This window comes from Panthera tigris, chromosome B3 (genome assembly GCF_018350195.1).
Source record: "Panthera tigris isolate Pti1 chromosome B3, P.tigris_Pti1_mat1.1, whole genome shotgun sequence".
NCBI classification, from domain to species: Eukaryota; Metazoa; Chordata; class Mammalia; order Carnivora; family Felidae; genus Panthera; species Panthera tigris.
In genome coordinates, this window is record NC_056665.1 from 121,222,682 (window position 1) to 121,244,328 (window position 21,647).

Consider the following 21,647-nt stretch of genomic DNA (forward strand, 5'->3'; position numbering starts at 1 on the left):
ACCAGGGCCTACTGAATACCAGGTGCTGAATAACAGTAGGTTAAATGAATAAATTGATCAATGAATTAATGAATGAAAACTTGACTGTTACTTGTCAGCAGGGAGTTTATTGGATGTCTACAATAGTCCACAATACAAAGACAGTCTGGTGTCTGGGTTCACAAGATTAACTCAGGAGCAGACAGCCTGAGTTCGAATCCCAGCTCTGCCACTTACCAGCTGCATGGCTTTGGGAAGCTTATATAACTTCTCTGGGCCTCAGTTTCTTTACCTAGAAAATAGGGGTAATAAAAAAGCATACCTCGAGGGGTTGCTATGAGGAATAAGTAGTTACTATAGGTAAAGTGTGTATGACAAGGGCCTATTCACATAGTGAATGTTCAGCAAATGTTGGTCATTATTACTCATTGTGACTCATGCATCAACAATGGTGTCAGTGCTGTATACTATATGCTAGGTGCTAGGGGAAACCAGAGAATTCCACCATTGCCATTCCTGCCCTCCAAGGTTCAGCTGGGGGACAAAACCCATACAGGAGGGACAACTTCCCTGGACCAGTCAGGGCTAACGGAAGAAACATGCGGGGGCCACTAGGTGATGGTGTGGGGAGAGGGCAGTGCAGAGGGCCATGAAAGGAACATGGGCCTCGCCAGTCAGGATGAGAGGATTGTACATCATGAAAGGTCGCCTCTCTTCCTGAGCCCCTGGTAGCCATCTTAGTAGAAATGACTTCCTTCTAACCCCCTTGCTGAAGTTCTATGGGAAGGAAAGAGTGATGGGGAGTTCTTCCCAGAGGCTCTTCTTTGAGCCCAAGTGTCTCTGATGTCCCCGGTTTGAGTTCTCCAACAGCTTTGGACTGAACCCTGGGGAAATAAACGTGACCCTCTGCCTTTGGTCTCTAATGTGGAGGATCGTGCTGATCATTAGAAAAAAAGTAGACATCAGTTTGTGCTTGACTCACCCAAGCAGGACAGCCTGTAAGAAGCGATCAGAGGGAAGAGGCAGGTCCATGGGGAACGTGGCCTGAAGAGTAAACTCTGACTGTGACCACAGGATGCTTACTCATGCCCTATCACTCCTAATGGAGACTCACAACTCCCAGGAATCATCTGGCATTCCAGCCCCTGCACAGTCCCTTCTACTTGTACTCCTACCTGCAGCCCTGCTTTCCTGTCTGGCAACTCCTAATCATCCTGTATAAATTTGACGTTGCCTCCTCTGGGAAGTCTTCCAGCCTACCCGCCGAGAGGGTGCTCTCCTCCTCCTGTGGCACCCTGTCCTCCCTCATAACTGTCCGCAGTTGGTCCTCGTCCCTTTGGTCTTCCCGGGGTCAGGTAATAGGTCTCATTAATCTTTGCATTCCTGGTTCTTGGCATCATTCCTGGCATGGAGGCGGCATCAATGAATGCCTGAGGAATGAATGGAGGAGCTGGGCCAGCACTACCCACAGAGAGAGGAATGAGGACAGAAGCAGAAACCAACATCAGGAACTATCCCAGACCCCCCAACCCCACCAACAGGCTCACCCTGGTTGGTGACCAGGTCCAAGGTTCTGCCTTATCTCCAAAGCATCTCAGATAAGGCAGGAGCAATGCATCCTAGCTCCCTACCCGTCCCCTCCCTTTCCCCCCAGCAGGAGGAGCTGCCTTCCAAGCATCCTTGAGAGCATGCCCAGAGGAGGGAGATGTGGGGAGCAGTGAGGCCAGTTGCAGGATTCTGAGTACAGAGAGGAGCCAGGAGGACCAAATTCATGAAGTGACAAGACAACCATGATCCTGGGAAAGGAGACTGGCTAAAAAGTGGCTGCTGGGACCTAAGGATTGGTTTCTTCATTATAGCAGGTGGGGGCTCAGGTTGCTTCAAGGACTCGTGACCTCTATTGCCGCAGGCGGATGGTTTCTCCCAGCTTTGGCAGCCAGAAGGTTGTGCTGCATGGCACGATGTGCAGATTGCCATGAATCTCTTCCTCCAGCGCAAGGTTACAGAGTGGTTAGTTAAGAACAATAGCATCAATCACCAACAGATGGGCCATTGACAGAGGCAAGTGATCCCCATTACCTTGAATCCCAGGGTCATGATCTTCTCTGCTCCTGATGGCCTTTCATTTGAGGTCACCTTGACCATTCTGTCTTCACCTTCAGGATCATCTTGGGCCTTCTCCCCAGGACCCCTCCAGTCATGCTCCATGTCGGTGAAATGGCTCTGATACTTTCCCTTCCTTACCAGCCCACAGCCAGTATTCCCACCCAAACCCTGGTTATGTCACCCTCAGCTCATAGCAAATGCCTCCTCTTGAGTCCCTCCACCATCTCCACTTCTGGTCTACCCACCAAAGCCCTACTTTCTGAAATATATTTCTAATCATGTAGTTCCCTTGCTCACAACTTTCAATGGTTCCCCTGTCAACTTTGGTCCAGATCTCTTAGCTTGCCATTCAAGGCCCCCTCTGCTCAGATCTCAAATCCCAGATTTTTTTTAATGTACATCCAAGTTAGTTAGCATATATAGTGCAACAATGATTTCAGGAGCAGATTCCTGAATGCCCCTTACCCATTTAGCCCACCCCCCCCAAAACCCCTCCAGCAACCTTCTGCTTGTTCTCTATAATTAAGAGTCTCTTACGTTTTGTCCCTCTCCCTGTTTTATATATTTTTGCTTCCTTTCCCTTATGTTCATCTGTTTTGTATCTTAAATTCCTCATATGAGTGAAGTCATATGATTTTTGTCTTTCTCTAATTTCACTTAGCATAATACTCTCTAGTTCCATCCATGTAGTTGCAAATGGCAAGATTTCATTCTTTTTGATTGCCGAGTAATACTCCGTTGTATATATATATACCACATCTTCTTTATCCATTCATCTGTCGATGGACATTTGGGCTTTTTCCATACTTTGGCTATTGTCAATAGCACTGCTATAAACATTGGGGTGCATGTGCCTCTTTGAAACAGCACGCCTGTATCCCTTGGATAAATACCTAATAGTGCAATTGCTGGGCATAGGATAGTGCTATATTTAATTTTTTGAGGAACCTCCATACTGTTTTCCAGAGTGGCTGCACCAGTTTGCATTCCCACCAGCAGTGCAAAAGAGATCTTCTTCCTCCGCATCCTCGCCAATATCTGTTGTTGCCTGAGTTGTTAATGTTAGCTATTCTGACAGTTGTGAGGCGGTATCTCATTGTGGTTTTGTTTTGTATTTCACTGATAATGAGTGATGTTGAGCATTTTTTCATGTGTCTGTTAGGCATCTGGATGTCTTCTTTGGAGAAGTGTCTATTCATGTCTTTTGCCCATTTCTTCCCTAGATTGTTTTTTGGGTGTTGAGTTTGATAAGTTCTTTATGGATTTTGGATACTAACCCTTTATCTGATATGTCAGTTGCAAATATCTTATCCCATTCCCTGGTTGCCTTTTAGTTTTGCTGATTGTTTCCTTTGCTGTACAGAAGATTTTTATCTTGATGAGGTCCCAGTAGTTCATTTTTGCTTTTGTTTCCCTTGCCTCTGGACACGTGTTGAGTAAGATATTGCTGTGGCCAAGGTCAAAGAGGTTTTTGCCTGCTTTCTCCTGGAGGATTTTGATCATTTCCTGTCTTATGTTTAGGGATTTCATCCATTTTGAGTTTCTTTTTGTGTATGGTGTAAGAAAGTGGTCCAGGTCCATTTTCCTGCATGTCGCTGTCCAGTTTTCCCAGCACCATTTGCTGAAGAGACTGTCTCTGTTCCATTGGATATTCTTTCCTGCTTTGTCAAAGATTAGTTGGCCATACATTTTGTGGGTCCATTTATGGGTTCTCTATTCTGTTCCATTGATCTGAGTCTCTGTTCTTGTGTCAGTACCATACTGTCTTGATGATTACAGCTTTGTAATACAGCTTGGGATTGTGATGCCTCCAGCTTTGGTTTTCTTTTTCAAGATTGCTTTGGCTATTCGGGGTCTTTTCTGGTTCCATACAAATTTTAAGATTGTTTGTTCTAGTTCTGTGAAGAATGCTGGTGTTATTTTGATAAGGATTTCTCAACTCCCAGATTTAATTCCACCTGCTTCTCCATGATGGCCGCTATGCTCACCATCCCATGATCACTCCAGGGCTCCAGGCCAGTTCCCTTTTCCTGAAAAGCCTTCTTATCCATGTCTGCCTTCTCAAATCTCATCCATTCCTCCAAGCTCTGCACACATGGAAGCTCCCTGGTCCCTACAGCTGGACATGCTCTCTTCCTCTTCTGGGGCTTCCCAGCAACCTCTCCCAGGATGTGAACCCCTGGAGGACAGTGTTGTCTCATCTGTCTTCCAGCCCCACAGTGTGCACAGCAAAGAAGAGATGTGGAGTGAGCAAATGAGCACAAAATCTAAGCATTCATTTAGTCAATATTTACTGAGCACCTACTATATGCCTAGCCCCTGCTAGGCATTTAGGATACAATGGTGAAAAGGCAGGTGTGTCTGCCCCATGGAGTGTAGACAGCCCATGCTCTACAATGTGCCGAAGATTAGTCACAGCTCCATTCATCCCCTCCCCACCCCACCGCCGGCATATCTTGGGTCTGCCTTTTTGGTTGCTCGTTGGCATGTGTCCAGGGAACACAGACCTATATACAACACTGGCCTAGGCTGAAGGCTCTTCAACAGCCCAAGAAGAACTAACACTTTGTAGTTGTGCCTCTACTAGTCCAGGCCTGCTCATCTTTAGGATGCATCAGAGGTCATGCCCATTCATCTGCTCAGGGACCACTCCCTCCCTGCAGGGCTTAACCCACTCTCAGCTGCCCTCAGGACTGGGCAGCCTGAAGTCTTCAAGTTTTGTAGGGGCTGAGAGGTCAGGGGGCCCTGTCTGATCCTCAGGGGGCAGTCAGCTCTACCTGTGATGGAGGATCAAGTGGCTTCTCCTCTTCATTCTCTCCCCACCTGTCCTCTGACATGGGAAGGAGTGGGAGGAGGAAGAGGAAGGTTCCTACATTACACATTCTACCCCTGGCCCCCATGGGTCCATGATCCCAGCACATAGACCTGCTACCAACAAGGGGTGGTATCCACACATTTACCAGCCACACAGCACAAACCCTGACCAGTCACAAAGGACACTGACTGATGGGTTGGAATAAACTCCTGAGGGTTCCATGCAGGTAACAGGCATTGCCCTTTTCATTGCTGGATTTTGAAGCTAGCCAGGAGTCCAGGGGAGGAGCAGGAGCAGCTGGGGCAGCAGGAGTGGGTTCTCAGGGAGTCTGGACAATGGTTACTTACCTACTAGAACAGAAGTATTTTTAATACTTACCTTAAATATTTCAACAGCTTGTTTGACTGTGTTGGTGCATTCCAGCCTTGCCTGCCCTGCTACCGACCACAGTGCCCGTGTGATCACATCAAATCCAATTTAACACCACATGTTTTATTGATGCTCTTCATCAACAATACAGGGACATGTGTACAAATGCTACTCAAGTCCCACACCTGGTAAACCCCCCCCCCCCGTCACCACCCACTGACCAATCGGCCAGAAGCCGACTCCTGCAGGTCTCCCTTTTAGTTCCTCTCCCCATGTCAAGTCTCACAGTGCTGAGCCTCCAGGAGGCTGGGAATGGCATGGCTAGCTTCCAAGCTTGAGCTCTGCAGTCAGGGAAGAGCCAAGGTCTGGATTGCCCAAGGAATCTCTTCCCTTCCACTCCCACTTTTTCAGTACGGCCAGAAGTAGGGGGTGAAGATGCCCCCCAATGATTCCTTCATCCAGCCAGCCCGGGCTCCTCTTCAGCCTTCTCTGCAATATCCTTCCCCTCCAAGTGACCTGCCCTGCTGACACCAAGATGGCAGAGTAACCATTTCCCAAGGGGTGGGATTCAGTGGGTGGGGGCAGGGACAAGATGCCCCTGATGGCAGAGATTTTATTGTCTTGCTCATCATTTTTGTTTGTTTCAAGTTTTTATTTAAATTCCAGTTAGTTAACATATAGTGTAATATTAGTTTCAGGAGTAGAATCTAGTGATTCATCACTTACATATAACACCCAGTGCTCATTACAACGAGTGTGCCTTGTTCATCATTGTATACCGGTGCCCGGAAGAGACTTGGCACAGAGTTGGCACTCAAGAAATATATGTAGGATGCATGAATGAATGAAAATGGGAGGGAGTGTGAGCCAGTGGTGCCATTACTACATTAGCCCTGTAGGGGGCATGAAGGCAGGACCAAGGTAAAGTGCTCCTGAGCTCTGCTCAAGAACTCATAGTGTTGTGTGACAATGCTTGGGGTGCCTGTGGCCGCCAGCTGGACACTGTAGGGCGTGGGCTTCAGCTCTGCTGCCTGCACGGGTGGTAGACTGGCCTTGGGATCCAGTCAGAAGGGGCATTTGTGTTGTCCCCACTCCCAAATATGCCCCAGAGGTTCGATCTTCTGGGCCCCAGAACACAGAGCAGTGCCCCCATCCAGAGCCAATTAGATAACCAAGGCTGGCCTCACAACTGCCTGACCTTCCAGCCTTGCTCTCCCGCTACGGCCCCTACCTGCCCCTGACACTGCTCCATCTCCCTTTCCTCAAATGCCAACCCCCTCGGCTAGCATTAACACCCAGTCTGTCCTGTCTCACCAGAGACCCCTCCTCAGTGGCAAAGTAGGGTCCTGAAGGTTTGCATTATGATTTTCAGACCCTTCCATGCCTTCTTCCTGCTTCGTGAAAGCAAATACTTCACAGGCATCTCTACAGGTCTTGCCTCTGGACCTGGCAGTCACAAAGAGGACATTAGACTCTTGGGGGTGGGAAAGGATCTTCCCTTTCCTGACCCTGTGCAGAAATTCTTTCCACAGCATGCCTGCCAGATGACTGACCAGTCCCTGCTGGAATACCTCCAGTGGGACACTCTTTACTTCCCCAGGCAGCTTTTCAAATACTGAACAGCTTTAGATGCTAGAATGTCCTTCAGAAATGAGCCTATTTGCCCCTCTCATTCTCATCTCCCAAATATCCCAGTGCCCAACCTCTGTGTGACCTCTCTCCTCCCCTCCTCTAAGCATTTTCTAATTTCACAACACTCCTCACCACCACCACCCCCCCCACACACACACACATACACACGTCCCCTTCTGTATGGTCATGCAACCACATGCTTCTCCCACTTATCAGTATTTCTCCTTTCCTTCTTCCTTCTTTCTTGCCTTCCCAACATCTAACAAAGACCCCAAAGACTAGACATCAGAGGGAAACCTACAAGAGTGCCAAGGAAAGGAAGCATCAAGGCAGGTCCCAGACTGGGCTGGGGTGGACATATGGGGCAAGATGGAAAGACACAGCACCTAGAAAATCCAGGCCATTGGCTGCTGTCTCCCAGAGAAAAGGTTTTGCAACTTGGGGGTAGGGCAGTAAGCTCCTGAGTTTCCCTTCCACTGCTCACAAATCCACAGAGAGAATAAGAACACACCCCTCCTTTTTCAACCTCCCTAGCAGTTGGCAGAGCTGACTTGGCTATCTCTCACACATGGTAATTTTAAACATTTTTGCCTACCTCTAGGTCCTGGGAGCATCATACCAACAGCAAGAATCCACTCTCCATCCTAACATGGGTCTGAGAGGAAGAGCTCTAGCCAATAGCAGTGATGACATGAGACATGGGAGAGAGTGGATGAGCCCGGCAGAGGGGGAAAGCAGGGGCTCCAAGGGGGAAGGAACAAAAGCAGAGGCCTCCTAGCAGTTGTCTGGCTCTTGGGAGCCTAGCAATGCCTGAGTGGCCATTTTTCCTTCTAGCCACAATCCACCAGCCAACGCTGTTCTCTATATGTCACAGACCAGGGATGGATGCTAGGACCTTACTGGCTCAAGGTTGTATTGGGTCATGGGCAGAGACAAGAGTGCCACGGTCTTATGTTCAGGAGGAGTTAAGACACACACACAGAAATGATGGGAATGCCTGCTATTTGTCACGCTGCTTGGAGCTCTCACCTCCAACATTGAACATGGGGACCAGCAGGCCCAGCAACCACCTCTTCCCGAAGACCTCCTGTAAGTTCTTGCGCCAGGGCCGGGCCCTCACCGCCACCCCCTTCCGCACCTGGTGGCGGGTTTGCCCCCTCAGGATCAACAGCAGCTGATGGCAGCAGAAGCCCGCGCAGGCCAGGCCGATAGCAAACCAGAGGTAGAGCATGAGGATGACGAACATTTCAGAACCGAGGACAGCTCCTGCAGGGGGGAGGGGAAAGACCAGAATCGCTTTACACCCAGGCCACGTACTGAACTGCGATCCATGCAGGCGCTTTCCACTAGGGAAGGAGGGAGATTAATGAGACTGAAGCTATATGCTGTAGCAATCTCAGCGCTGCAGCGAGGGAAGGAAGGATGAACTAGTTGCCCTAACTTTTTCTTAGTGCCCACGGCTCCTGAAGTGAGAGGGGAGAACTGGGGGACGTGGGGGAGAAGAGAAGGTAGCTTCTTCTCCTGGCAGTGCCTAGATGCCACCATTTCCTTAGAGTCAGAGATGCCGTCTTGCTCTACCTTCTCTTTGTGATCTGGAAACAGGGAGAAGGTGTTTTTTCAGGAGCAGAGGGGGTGAGCTGAGGATGCAAGGGAGGGAGCTGGCTCCTAGGCAGTTGCCTTGACTGCAGCCCCATCTCCCTACAGAACTGGGAACACTGGCGGGGAGGACTCTGGAAAATGACAGCATGATGGAGAACAGGGCCTAGTCATCAAGAAGAAGTCACAAGCTCCAAGGGCAGTGCAGAGCGCTGACTTAGAAAATAATTCAGTCATTAATGTTAACAAGAGGACAGTATGGCCACGAGAACATTTGGCCAGAGCTGTCAGCCAGGGCCTGCTAAGGCTGGAAGAGGCCCCCCAAGATCATCAGTCTAGCTCCCTGCCTTGGGCAGGACCTCTCCAAACCCCTCCAAACTAGCATTCTCTATCATTGGTTTTAAACATCCACTGAATAAGAGATCCCACACTCTTCGTCAGAACTGGGGTGGTCAATCTATGCTAAGTTTGACTCTCCCGGCTCTGTGGCCTTGTATAAATTATCTAATCTCTCCAAGTTACAGTTTGCTCATGTGTAAAATGGGCATAATAACAATGACTCCATAAGGTTGCGTGATTCAGGGAAATGGTGTACAAAGTGACCAGCATTCTGGTTCACACTCAGTGCAATGCTCCCTGATGAGGGTCATTTATAGATGAGGAGACTACATCCAAGAAGGGCTCACATTTAACTCCCAAGACCAGCCAGCTTTCTCCTTCTTTCCAGGGCTTTGAGTCCTGGATGGGCTACAGCTTTGGCAGCCATGGTAGAGACACCTACCTTGACCAGCCTAGCAGCTAGGGCATGGGGTCCAGGAGAGAACTCAAAAGCCCTCCTCAGCCCCTCTCTCCCTGCAGTGCAAGCCAACCTCCACCCCTTCCAATGAGATGAGGGTGCCTGTTCCAGAGACCCCACCTTACAATCTATTCAGCCTCTGTAAATCTCAACCATATCCTTCTTCTCCAGCATTCCCCTGGCTCCAACCCACCTCTTCCCTGGTTTCCCCAGTCCTCAGTTTCCAGACCTCCGAGGGCTGGGCTTTTAAAATTTGTCCAGTCTGAGCAGCGGTGGACTCCACAGCCAGGAGGATGTGGGCCAGATTCAGGTTTGCTCATTAACAGCCTCATCTTGCCCTCAGCCCTAGGAGATTTGAAAGGTTTCTCCTTGCAAAGTTGGAGACAAATAAGTCCAGCTGCCCAGGGGATGGAGAGCTCACTCTAGCTGGCATTTGGAGCAGCCCCTCAGCTGGCATGGGCCGGCAGTGGGACAGGGCTTACATAGGGCTGTTCCATCCCTCTGACCCACTTCTTCCTTGTCAGCACAGGTTAGCTCAGGCAGCCACGTGCAGGATGAAGGATCCCGGGACCATGGTGCCCTCCAGGCTCCAGGAATGCTGACAGGCAAAGATGGCCCTCCAGCTGTGATGTGAGAACATCAGAGCTGTCAAGTGCAGGGCCTGCCTTGCAACTCAGCCGCAAGGATAAGCCTGAGTTGATGGAAGCTGTTTTCCATAGGCTTTTTTCTGGCACTAAATCAAGACATGCGGAAAAGACCTCGTGGCCTTTTTCTGGCCCCTTGCAGCAGCTACAAAAGGCTATTCTGGGGACCTGCTTTCTCTTGAAGTGTTTGAAGTTGCTCAGCCTAGCTGCCTCAGCTCCTCTGAATTATTTAATAATAGTTCTTCTTTTAGAAAATCACAGAATTTTCCTAAAGGGCCTGATTGGTCACACCATCCAATCTTTCCATCTCTGCTTCCTACCAAGCATCTATAACACCTTTGACAGATCATCACCCAGCATCTTTAATAGACAGCCAGGGACAAGAACCTCTTTTCCACCCAAAGTAGCTCGTTCATCAAGAAGCAGCTCCAGAGGCAGTGTGGTGCAGTGGAAAGAGTAGAGCTCTGGAGGCTAGCAGCTCTGAGTCCAAATCTTGGGTTGGAGTCACACTCGTGTGGTTTGGAAGCAACTTAACCTTGCTGAGCTTTTGGCTCCTGAGCCTTTAAAATGGATGTGATAATCCACATACTATATGTTCAGCAAATGCTAGTCCCCCTTCCCTTCTACTGGACTTTCTGGTGGCACCCACCACGCTGGCACACTTATCCCAATGACACAGGTCAGATGGTGTCATCTCCATTTCCCAGATAAGAGGACTGAGACTCAGAGGGCTGACACAACCTGTACCAACCCCCTGAAGCCCAAAGAAAGGACAACTTCCAAAATTGAACTGGCTAGTCTCCCACCTCCTTGGCATAAGCTGAGGGCCAACACTCCCAACCATGCTGTGCTCTTGTGGCAGATCTGACTCAGGTCGGTACCACAGTTGTGGACAGTTCAATCTATTAAACAGCTTATCCCCTCCTCTTCCCTCCTGTCCACCTGCCCTCCTGAGCAGATGAGAGAGGGTGTGCCCGCAACCATTCGGGTTGAGAATAGAAGGAGAAGACATAGGAAGGGAGACACTGATGGGGTCAGGTGCATGCGTGGGTGGGGAGGGAGAAGGCCTGGTGAGGGGGAAGAAGGAAGGTCAGCAAAGGAGGACGATGGGTGGGACGGGAGAGTTGGAGATTAGAAACCTTGGCCCCCTTTTCCCAGTGGGTATGGGGAGGAGGTAAAAAGGGGTGCTGCAACAAGGATCTGGGCCCCAGGGTAGTCACCGACTGGCTTTGTTCTCCCCCAGATCAAAGTAAGAGCCCCTCTTCCCTTCTATCCTGTCTCCCAAACCTAGCACATATGGACAGGCCTCAAGCCCAGGCTTATCTCAAATCAAACCATTTCAGGATCCTCCCTTTGGAACCATTCATTCTGATGTGATGATGCTACTTGGAAAAGAAAGTGTAATCAGGCTCTCTGGCTCTCCTCATCCCTCCACCTGTCTGTGCTCACACTCCACCCCCTAGCCCGCCCACCTCCCCTCCCCCGGTCTGGTTATTTTGGTCCCAGCAGCCTCCTAGGCCCGTGCCAAGATCCAGAAGGCCCCAGAGTTCCAAGTTCTGGGCCGAATTCAGCCACCAGCCCTCAAGGCAACCCCACAGCTGTGGCCTTCCTGAGTTTCTGAGTTCCCACTACCCAAGGACACAACAGTTCTGCTCCTGTGAAGGACCGGGCTGCAGACCCAACAAAGACCAAAATGGTGGCTTCCCCCAGAATGGAGCAGAACTTTTATGAGGGTCCAGCCCAGGTACATCAAACTAAACTTGGGATCTCAATGGATGTAGCTGCAATGTCTGTCTTTGTCCCTGAAAGGCCAATGGTGTGCGAGATTCCCCGTGCTGCTGGGGGTTGTTTAAACACCTGAGCAGGGGTGGGGGCGGGGCAGAGGCTGCTAGTCAGTAATAGTAAGATCCTGGGCAAGCCATTCAATCCCATATGAGCCTAAGTTTCTTCATCTGGGAGGTGGAGATAACAATCTCAGACACACACATGCATGCATGCTAGCAACTGTAAGAAACAAGTCAGCTGAAGTCAAAGGCCAGGGTAGGGATGGAAATGAGGTAGGGGCGAATTTCAAGGCCAGGTAAACTGCCAGGAGCCAGGTCCCTCTGTGCCAGGAATCATGGAGCTCTCCTTGGGGGCACACTATAGAAAGTACAGTCCCCACCAGGGTGCTCAAGAGAGTGCTGGTGTGAAGGCCCACATGCCTGGCTCCTGCAAGCGTGAGAGTCTCCCTGGAGGGTCAAATCGCACGCCAGTGCCACAGCACTGTGATGTGAAGGTGGAGCCATTAACCACGGCTGCATCTCTAACCAGGGTGGCCCTGCTCTGCGCCATCTGCAGGCTAGAGAACAGCCTGGTGGGGACAAATTTAGTGGGCAGGAGGGTAGGGCTTACCCTTCTGCGGGGGCTGGCCTGGCACCCTGGTCAGTCTCACTGAGGTTGGTTGGCGAGACCTTTGGAAGGCAAAATCCTTGGGGGAATGTGTGAACAGGACTGGCGTCCAGGCAGAGGAAGGTCATAGCATGGGTGTACCTCACAAACTGCATGGAGGGATGGCCAGCACCCAGCCCTGTCTGGCACAGAGCAAGTGTACTGCCTGGATTGCCACACAATTCTATGAGCAAATAGTCAGTGGCAAGCAAGGAGGAGATGATGAATGAGGATGGGTGGGGGACGGCGGTTGGAGAGGGAGGTGGCCGGGTAAATACAGTATGCCCAGTTAACCTGAATTTCAGCTACATAACAGAATATTTCTTTATGTATTTCTTTATTTATAGAGAGAGCATGAGCAGGGGAGAGGAGCAGAGAGAGAGAGAGAGAGAGAGAGAGAGAGATTGAGAATCCACAATCAGCACAGAGCCCAACTCGGGGCTCGATCCCACGATCCTGGGATCGTGACCTAAGCCAAGATCAAGAGTCGGATGCTTGACCAACTGAATCACCTAGGCACCCCGTTAACAGAATTTTAAAAATAATATAAGTATGCCCTATGTAATATTTAGGACATACTTATATTAAAAGAGTTATGCATTGTTTATCTGCAGTTACAATTTAACTGGGCATCCTGTATTTTTCTTTACTAAATCTGGCAAACTTGGGGTTGGGGTGGAGGGTCCCTATGTAGGGTACAACCTGCCTGCCAAGGCCCACTCACCGGAGAAGAACTGGCTGATGGAGGTGGGAAGGAGCGTGAGGAAGGCCAGGGGGTGGGCGAAGGAGATGGAAAGGACTGCTGAGATGTAGGCCACCCCGGCCACCATGGAGTAGAGGCAGGCAAGGGAGGTGTAGAGGCAGAACAAGACGAAGTTGCGCATGTTCCTGCCGCCGATGCAGTTGCCGGTGAAGAAACAGTGATGATCGTGCCTCAGGGTGACTCTGGCGCACACGCGGCAGAAGTGGGTGCTGGGCGGGGGGCACGGGGCCCTCCTGGTCGAGGGCCCCTGGCAGGCATCCAGGTCGTCCGGGGAGTTCTGGATGACCAGGACGTAATTGCCCAGGGCATTGGTTGAGAGGAACAGGAAGAGCGCCCCGTGGAGCAGCGCGGGAGAGAAGAGCCAGGCGGCCGAGGGGTCCTGGCGCATGCTGGGCAGGAAGAGGAAGAGCTGCAGCACGAAGGTCACCAGGGAGATGCACAGGAAGTAGGCGGGGGCCACCACGTTGAGCAGCCTCAGGGCCAGCATCCTCGATTACATTCCTAAGGGGCCCAGGGTGAGAGGAAGACTTACTGCAGTGTCCAGGGGGCGCGGTTGGTCGCTCCCGCCCCACTGAAACCCAAGCTCCCCATCCCTGTCCCTTGGATCACGCCTCCTCTCTTCCCCAATCCGAGCCCAAGCAGGTGTCAAACCCCAAGACCCAACTGGCCTCTGGGGGTCAGGCCCTATCTCCCAGTGCCCGCTTGGTTTTTGAGCAACCTCTGAGGCTCTAGAACCCTGGAATCAGGCACAACGAGGCAGTCCGGGGGGTAGGGGGTGGGGGGAATGAAGGGCGTGGGGCCAGCGCTCCGCTCCTTCATGGCAGTGGAAATGAGCCCAGGTTTGGGATTTCTCCTCCAGACTCCCTTGGAGGAGAAAGCAAAGAATTTGGAGTGGGGCAAAGAGAAATGACCTGTTGGAAGTCCTGCTTTACCTCCTTTTCTCTGACCCTCTGGCCACCCCCCTCCCCCAATGTTGGGCAATACTCAGGGACCACACCCCTAACCTAAGGCTCCTTGGAGGTATGTGTGCTTATAGGTCTGTGATGTGTGTGTGTGTGTGTGTGTGTGTGTGTGTGTGTGTGTGGTGGTTGTGGTGTGGTGAGTGTGTGTATATGTGGGGGGCATTCCTTGTGCATGACTCTGTCCGTGTAATCTGTGTGTGCCTGGGTATCTGTGTTTGTGTATGTATATATCTGTGTATCACACACGCAGCCCCTGCCACCTGGCTTTTAGAAAAAAAATCAATTAAAACAATCAATACATTCACACACGCGCTCAGGCACCAGGTGAGGTGAAGGGGGGCGCAGTCGGAATACCTGTGTCAGCCGATCCTGGTCAGCCCATCTCCCCGACGCTGGCTGCCCTGGCTATTTCTTTGCAAAGAGCGTTTTCATTTGAAGCGACGAAATTAAAATCCCCCTTCGCGCCCTCCCCCCACCCTCCTGAAGCGAGAACCCAAACAACCCCGATGGCGCCGAAACCCTTTCGATGCCAACAAGCCCGCCCTGGGCGAAGGAGTGGATGTTTGGCCAGCCTTTTCGGCGGATCTACCCCCTGCTGCCGAACACCCCCACCTCATTCCCCACTCTACCCTGGCCCCCAAAGCCCTGGTTCCTGCCCAGCTTCGGAAGCCACCGGGAAATAGGATTCCCGGCGCCCGAGAGAACTTTTCCAGGGGCTAAGGAGCCGGCGAGCCCTAGGCGCAGGAAAAGTTCTGGGAAGGCGGCTGCACCCAGGATGGGCAAATGCCACGAGGCCTCCGTCCAGGCTGTCCCGTCCGGATTGGGCGATCGATCACCTTGGAGTCCCCTTTGCAGGTGCCAGTGCCCCCGGGGACCTGCGGCCGCTACAGGGAGCGCGAGCCAATCTCCTCGACAGGAACTCAGCCCGGAGCAAGCCCGGGGGTGGTCGCTAGAGGCCGGGCACCGCCCCCACCCAGGCGCCCCCGGGGGCTGCGGCGGCGCTGCCCACCCCAGAGAGCCCTCGGCTCCGGTCTCCGGCGAAGCAAGTGTCTTCCCCACGCCGGTCGCCAGGGGGGCGCGGGAGCAGCCTCCAGATGCGCCGCGGCGCCTGGCAGGCGGATAGGGGCTGGGGGAGCGAGGGGCGCTGGGCCGGCGGCCCCCGCGCCCTGCACCTGATCAGGGAGCGCGGAGACCGCCCGGGCGGTCCGGGGGCGCGGGGAGCTGTCCGCTCCGCACTGGCGGCCGCCTCGCCCGCGGCGGAGGGCGGCACGGCCGGGAGCCCTAGCGAGGCTGGCGGCGCGGGCGGCCGCCGGCGTCTCGGCCACCGCCTCCTGGACGCCGGGGAAGCCGCCCCCCGCGCCGCCGCCGCCGCCGCTGCCGCCGCCGCCGCCGCCGCCGCCGCACCGCCGCAGAGGGGTGGGGAAATGAACTCACCGAGCTCGGGTCGCGGACAAGAGGAGCCCCGGACGCCGGCTCTCACGCTCCCCGAGGCTGCAAAGTTGTGGGCTCGGCCCCGCTGGCTCGCAGCCTCCTCACGCTTCGCTTCGGGGACTGGGCAGGTAGCGGGGACGTGGGGAGGAGGGAGCGGGCAGCTGCCGTCCTCCCACTTGGGCGCCAGCGAGTGGGGGCCAGGAGGCGGCGGGGATGGCAGCTGGGCACCCCTCAACCCCGCCACCCCTCCCTCCCCTCCTGGGGGCGGCGCTCTGGCCACCCCTCTCAGCATCGTAGACTTGCCCCCCCCCCTTTTCCCCTGGAGTGGGCTGGGGCGCTCTGCCGGACTTCAGCCACCAACTGGGGGGATCTGGATTCAGCGCTGATGTGGATGTGTTAGCCGTCATCTGCTCCTTCCTTCCCTGCTCCCCACTCTCTCGGAAGGAGGGAGGCCTGGGGGGGGGGGTGTTGAGAGCTCAGTTTGCCAGGGGCAACACCCATAATGATCCACGTTGTTGTGTACAGAGGCGTTGAGAGCCCCAACTCTGGAGCCTGTCTGCCTGGGTCTGAATATCCCCCATCCACGGCCGTGTGATCTTCACATTCCAGTTTCCTCATCTGTAAAACAGAGATGTGAGGATTATGTGACAATATATGTAAAGCCGTTGAACAGGGCCTGCCCGTGGCAAGCTCTGTTTGAGTATTAGTTCATAATTACTGCCACTGTTTACTGGGCTCTTGTTACGTACCAGACACTGTGCTAAGCCTTTAGCATAAGACAGCTTTGTTAATCCTCAGCAGAAGTTCAGTCATCCCCATTGTGCGGATGAGGAGGTTGAGGCACAGAGAAGCTAAGTCACACACCCAAGGTCATACAGCGGAGAAGTGACAGAGCCTGGGTTCGAACTAATGCATATGCCTTCAGCCTCTAGACACCCGGAATCACCCTGAGACCCAGGGGGAGCTCTCATTTGGGAGAAGGGAGGACAGCAGAAGGTTTTTATCCGGACCAGAAGCTCATGCCTAGAGCCCCACCCCTTGCCCCCTGTTCCTATGTCCTTCCTCTTCCTGACTCTACTATTCTGAGGTGGGTACTGAGAGGCACCAAGAGGGTGGGGACACCTGGCCCCGTGCATTTCAGTAGGGATGAGGAGGAAGCAGAGAAAGCTTTAGATACACTGCAGGCATAATGGTGTCACCACTACCCCAATTTCCTGGGCTGTCATAGCTCACTCATCTGGCCTATTCCTCTCCTCTGGGTGAAGGCTAAATTAATAAATAAATGTTTATTGCTTTCTCATCTGGTTGATTAATACAAGGGCAATCCCTCAAAATGAGGACCGTATGTTTATCAGCTCGGCCTATAGTTTTGAATCAGCAGACACCGTTTTCTCTGTGTTTTATCAGTATACATCAAAATAAAAAGGGGGCCAGGAAACCTTTTTATATTCTGAAGGGGTCTTACATGGAAGCAAAAGCATAGCTTGCTAAGGGCTGGTCTCTGAGAATCTGGTAGCCCTGTGACTCTGGAGGCTACAGGGCAGACACAGAGAAGCACAAATAGCCTTTTTCCCTTTAGAGCTGCTTTGTGTAGAGATCATGGCTGTCTGGGCCCTCTTTGTAAGCTCTGCTGGCCCCCGCCACTGGCTGGGGAGGGAGGGAGGCCGGAGTGCTGGGTTTGGGTTATATTGATTGAAGATCTCCATTCCTTAAATACCTTGAGAGTCGTGCAGTATTTCTAATTTTATTTTGCATATGGGTGTGTGGTGGGAAGGTGTGCGTCTGGATTTGCGTGTGTGTGTGTGTGTGTGTGTGTGTGTGTGTGTGGGGAGGAAGGGAGAGAGAGAAGATGTCAGTGGGGGAAGGGAGCACTCAGCCAGGAAAGAGTCTGGCTGTGGAAACGCAGATGGGCAAGAACAATTACTTGTGTAGAAATATAGTTTATCAACAGGAGAAGACATTAAAGCTTCAGATCTCCAGCTAGCATCTCCTCAGTGCCCCCCACCTTAGTGAATTGAGTAAGAGGACGTACAGCCAAATGTTATTTTGTTTTTCTAAAATTGGTGCTTATCCCTGACAAAATCAATAGGGAAGCCAATTTGAAAACCTCACCTCGATTCTGGACCCATCGGAATTAAGCAGACCAAGAATGAACAACTTTACTGCTACTTCCCAGCTGTGGGACCTTGAGCAGGTCATTTAACCCCTCTGTTTTCAGTCTTCTCACCCATAAAATGGGATGAAGATGTTACCTCGTGGTGATGATCAAATGGGATAATGTAATTTAAGCACTTCTGTCCTGGCAGGAGATTGGACAGTGTTAGCTTCTTCTCTTCCTATCTGTCTTCTGGGCCCTTATCTCTACCCACCAGAATATCTTGCCTTTCCAGCTAAAATGAGAGCTCTCTATGTTGGAAATGTTTTGGGGTCTCTTCCATGTCTCCTAAAATGGTTATTTGCCTCGCAGAGACACTGAGTAAAAGTGTACTGACTGATGAGTTGATACTAGTCTCTCTCTGAGAGGAAAAGCTGTGTTCCAAGGTCTTTGGAATATCTGCTAAGGACACAGACGCCATTGATCTTGCATCCTGCCACTACCCACGCCCCCTCCCCCCCAACTATGGTCTCATCGTCCATAAACAGCATCAGAAAATAATTTATAAACTACACTCTCCATTGCCCTTGTCATATATTCTTAGAGTTAAGCTATGACTATATCTGCGGGCGGGCCCAAGGGAGCGGGAACAAGACAGGCATCTGATAGCTGCCGAGCACTTTCCCAGAAATACGTGCCATAAATCTTGCTATTTGGTGCTATTATTTGAATAAAATGAATTCCCTCCCAAGTGGCTATCTTCCATTTTGCCTCAACATGTTGTGTACCCAGAGAGGAACTCTGTGCAGCAAGCGGCATCTCCCCTGGGCCGGGAACCCCACACACGTGTGTATCTGGCCCTATAACTCCCAGCTGTTTGGGATGGAAAACATTCCAAGATGCAAGGGGCCACAAAGAAGGAGGCCATGGGGATTTTCCTTCATTCTCATACCCTTATATCATATTGATTAGAGTGAAGATAAACTGGGGTCTTAAGGTTAACTGGTACCCTGAAATTAAGATTTTAATAGACATCCTCAGACAGGATGTTTTTTGCTGCAGATAGCAAGTCATAGCCAGGGGCAACTACAAAGTGCTCCCCGAGTCTCAGAAGGCTTAGTGAGACACCATCCCTGCCTGCCTGGATCCAAAAAGCCTATAAGGGTCATCTTTGTCTTATCAAACCCAATACATGGAATTTGGATTATCACAGAATTTCTATTTGGAGGGGGTAAGGTTCTTGGCTGACGATGTCTTCATTTTAGCAATAACACGTTACTTTGATGTAGTAAAATGCTTTGCAGGTTGTAAAGTACATCCACAAAATTAAAATTTTATTCTATGAGTCTCTCAACAGCCCTGTAAGCTAGCTGGGACAAAAATTATTAAGCCCATTTTTCTTAGGAGGAAACTGAGTTCAGAGACTTGCTCCGTGTTAATTTGCAAGCCTTGCCTATGTTTGATTTAAAATGTAACTCAATGTGCAAGAATCTCACCAATTCTCAACTTTTTTGGAACATCTCAAGTGCATAAAGGAAGCAGGTATATGACACAGTCCTTCAGAATAAAAGACCTGAATGATCTTCCTTTACGTGAGATATTTATATAAAGCTACATAAATAAAATAAGGCAAAGTAAGCCCGCAGCACATTAATCAAATGTTCTCAAGCATTCTGCTGTTTGTGGTGCTGGAGAGCGTGTATGGAATTAGGAGCCTTGATGCTCTTCGGCAAAGCCTACGTGTCAAGGTGGGAACAGCAGGTCTGAATGTCACCCTTGGGGTGACGGGTAGCCCCGGCAGTCTCCCTGGTGATTGATGCATAAGAGTGGAATTCTTGGCTTGGCCTGACAGCGCCTCCTTTAGAGTGTTCAGGCGGTGGAAAAACAAATGTGATCTTTTACCAATTAGGCATGGTTTCCGGGTCCTGGTAGGGAGGCCTGTGCCTGTGGGCCAGTGTGCAGCTTAGCCAAGGTGGTGGCAGCAGGATTGATTGGTGCTTTGGTCTCAAAGTGTGCAGGAGGTGGGGGGCGGGGAGCGGAGTGGAGGGGGAGGATGAGGGGGCATAGGCAGGGAAAAGAGGAGGTGGGCAGAGAGCAGAGGGGAGAAGAAAAAGAGAGGAAAGGAGAGGGGCTGAGGGAGAGCACACTCATTTGTCTGACACAACCTCAGTATGTCTTCATGATGGAGGACGCTCAGGGGCGCGGGGGGAGATCCGCTGTCTCCATGGAGAGCGCTGCGAGGCCAGGTGTCCAGGATGGGAGGGAATGAGGCTGAAGGTTGACATCTCAATCAGAGGAGGAGGGAGGTGAGACCAGGAGAGGCACTGCAGTGCCCTTGGCTGCTTGTAAGACTCTCGATATGTTGTAATGGTCGTAGAGAAGCGGGCAGCCCAGACCACACACCCCTGAACCCCTCTGCCTCCGTCTCCCCCAGTGCTCCAGCAGAGATGGCCCAGGGCCCAGGGCCCAGGAGAGAGGCAGTGTGGTGTGATTGGAAAAAAAAAAACAAAAAACAACCATGACCATTTGGTGTGAGCTTTCCGTGTCCGCTGGCCTTGGCCTAAATCCCTGTGTTCCTATTTACTTGCTGTGTGATCTTGAGCACCTTCCTTAGCCTCTCTGAGCCTCAAATTCTCTGTCCGTTCTTAACTTGCATTTTGTCATCAATTTTACATGACAAAGATGCCAACTCAATAGGCCCTGGGCTTTCTACTTAAATAATCCAACTACCGAATCATCTTGCATGCTTCCTAACACTACTGCCTCTGCGATGATCTTGTTTGTGTGTTTCTTTACTTGTTTACTGTTTGTTTCTTTTCATCTGATAGACTATAAACCCCTTAGGGCAGGGACTTACCCATTAGCTTTGCCTCTGTAGCTAGGACCCAGCACAGAGCCTGGCACACAGTAGGTACTCAGTAAATATTGGAATAAATAAGAGACAGTCTGGGGGACAAAAAGCATGAGGGACTGACATGGGGTGTAAAAAATACCTTGATTGTGGTGATAGTTACAGGACTATATGTTTACCAAAACTTATAGAACTGTACCTGTCAAAAGGGTGGATGTTACTATATGTAATTATACCCTTAATATCTGATCTTTATTTTCATTTATTTATTTTTATCTTAGAGAGAGTGTGTGTGGGGGGTGGGCAGTGAGAGGGACAGAGAGAGAAAAAGAGAGAGAGAGAGAATGCCAAGCAGGCTCCATACTCAGCACAGAGCCCGATGCGGAACTCTGTCCCACAACCCTGGGATCGTGACCTGAGCCAAAATCAAGAGTCGGACATTCAACTGGCTGGGCCACCCATGTGCCCCCTGACTTTAAAAAATAAACTATAGGGAGCAATGGATCAACAGAATTCAACTAATAAAGACTCATTTTTACTGACACTCATTATGTGTCAGGCTGAGAGGGGGCCAAGTGCCTTTGCATTGGTTAACTCATTAAATCCTTGCAACAACTCTGCCTCACGGAAGTCTGACTCTACGTATTTTGTAGAGGGGAAATGGAGACTCAGAGTGGTTACAAGATTTGCCAAGATTGCAAAGCTCGCTGGCGGCAGAAATGAAATCCAGGTCACATGACTCCAATGCCCAAGTCTCACCCAATGGGGTTTCTTCTGTCTCTCACCCCTAAACCCTCACACTGACAGAAATACAGAGGCTGTTTTCCTTATGGCAGAGTCACATATTATGCTGACGTTTACGATGTTCATCTCTTACGCTTTCGCATGAATTAGCCAGTCAAAATCTTTTCTTAGTGAAACAGGGCGTAGAGAGAATGGGCTTTTGTTTGGAGATCAGGATTGGGGTGGGATGTGGCATAGAGTTAATACAAACAGGCCTGCAGGAGGGCATGGGAGGGTCTGATGGGACCAGAAGATAAAAGGGAACCAAAGGAGAGGGTGTCCAGAAGAGCGGTGAGAAGACAGTCTCCGGGGTCCGATGATCTGGGTTCAGATTTCAGTTCCACTAGTCACCTGTGCAACCTTGAGCAAGTCAGTTGACCTTTCAGTGTCTCAGG

The 21,647-nt window shown here is 51.2% G+C and overlaps 1 protein-coding gene and 1 long non-coding RNA gene across 4 annotated transcripts; one reads left to right on the forward strand and one right to left on the reverse strand.

The window, feature by feature from the left end:
* The first annotated feature begins 491 nt into the window (after positions 1–491).
* LOC122239669 lies at positions 492–11,696 on the forward strand. 2 transcript variants are annotated; one of them, XR_006219006.1, is made up of 5 exons: positions 492–594; positions 1,634–1,841; positions 7,503–7,990; positions 9,823–10,810; positions 11,281–11,696. It is a non-coding gene; the product is annotated as an uncharacterized LOC122239669 (long non-coding RNA). The 2 variants fall into 2 exon arrangements; XR_006219007.1 differs by having other exon boundaries at positions 1,637–1,841.
* On the reverse strand, positions 7,902–15,763 carry ZDHHC22 (zinc finger DHHC-type palmitoyltransferase 22). Of its 2 annotated transcripts, XM_042990209.1 has the most exons (4): positions 14,929–14,984; positions 14,447–14,503; positions 13,092–13,631; positions 7,902–8,167 (listed from the first exon to the last, which is right to left on the reverse strand). In XM_042990209.1, exons 3-4 carry the CDS (start codon positions 13,615–13,617, stop codon positions 7,902–7,904), a joined length of 792 nt encoding a protein of 263 aa, XP_042846143.1. In that variant the 5' UTR covers positions 13,618–13,631; positions 14,447–14,503; positions 14,929–14,984. The 2 variants fall into 2 exon arrangements, with proteins under 2 accessions (XP_042846143.1, XP_042846142.1); XM_042990208.1 differs by lacking the exons at positions 14,447–14,503; positions 14,929–14,984 and adding an exon at positions 15,527–15,763.
* Between the last annotated feature and the right edge of the window lie 5,884 nt (positions 15,764–21,647).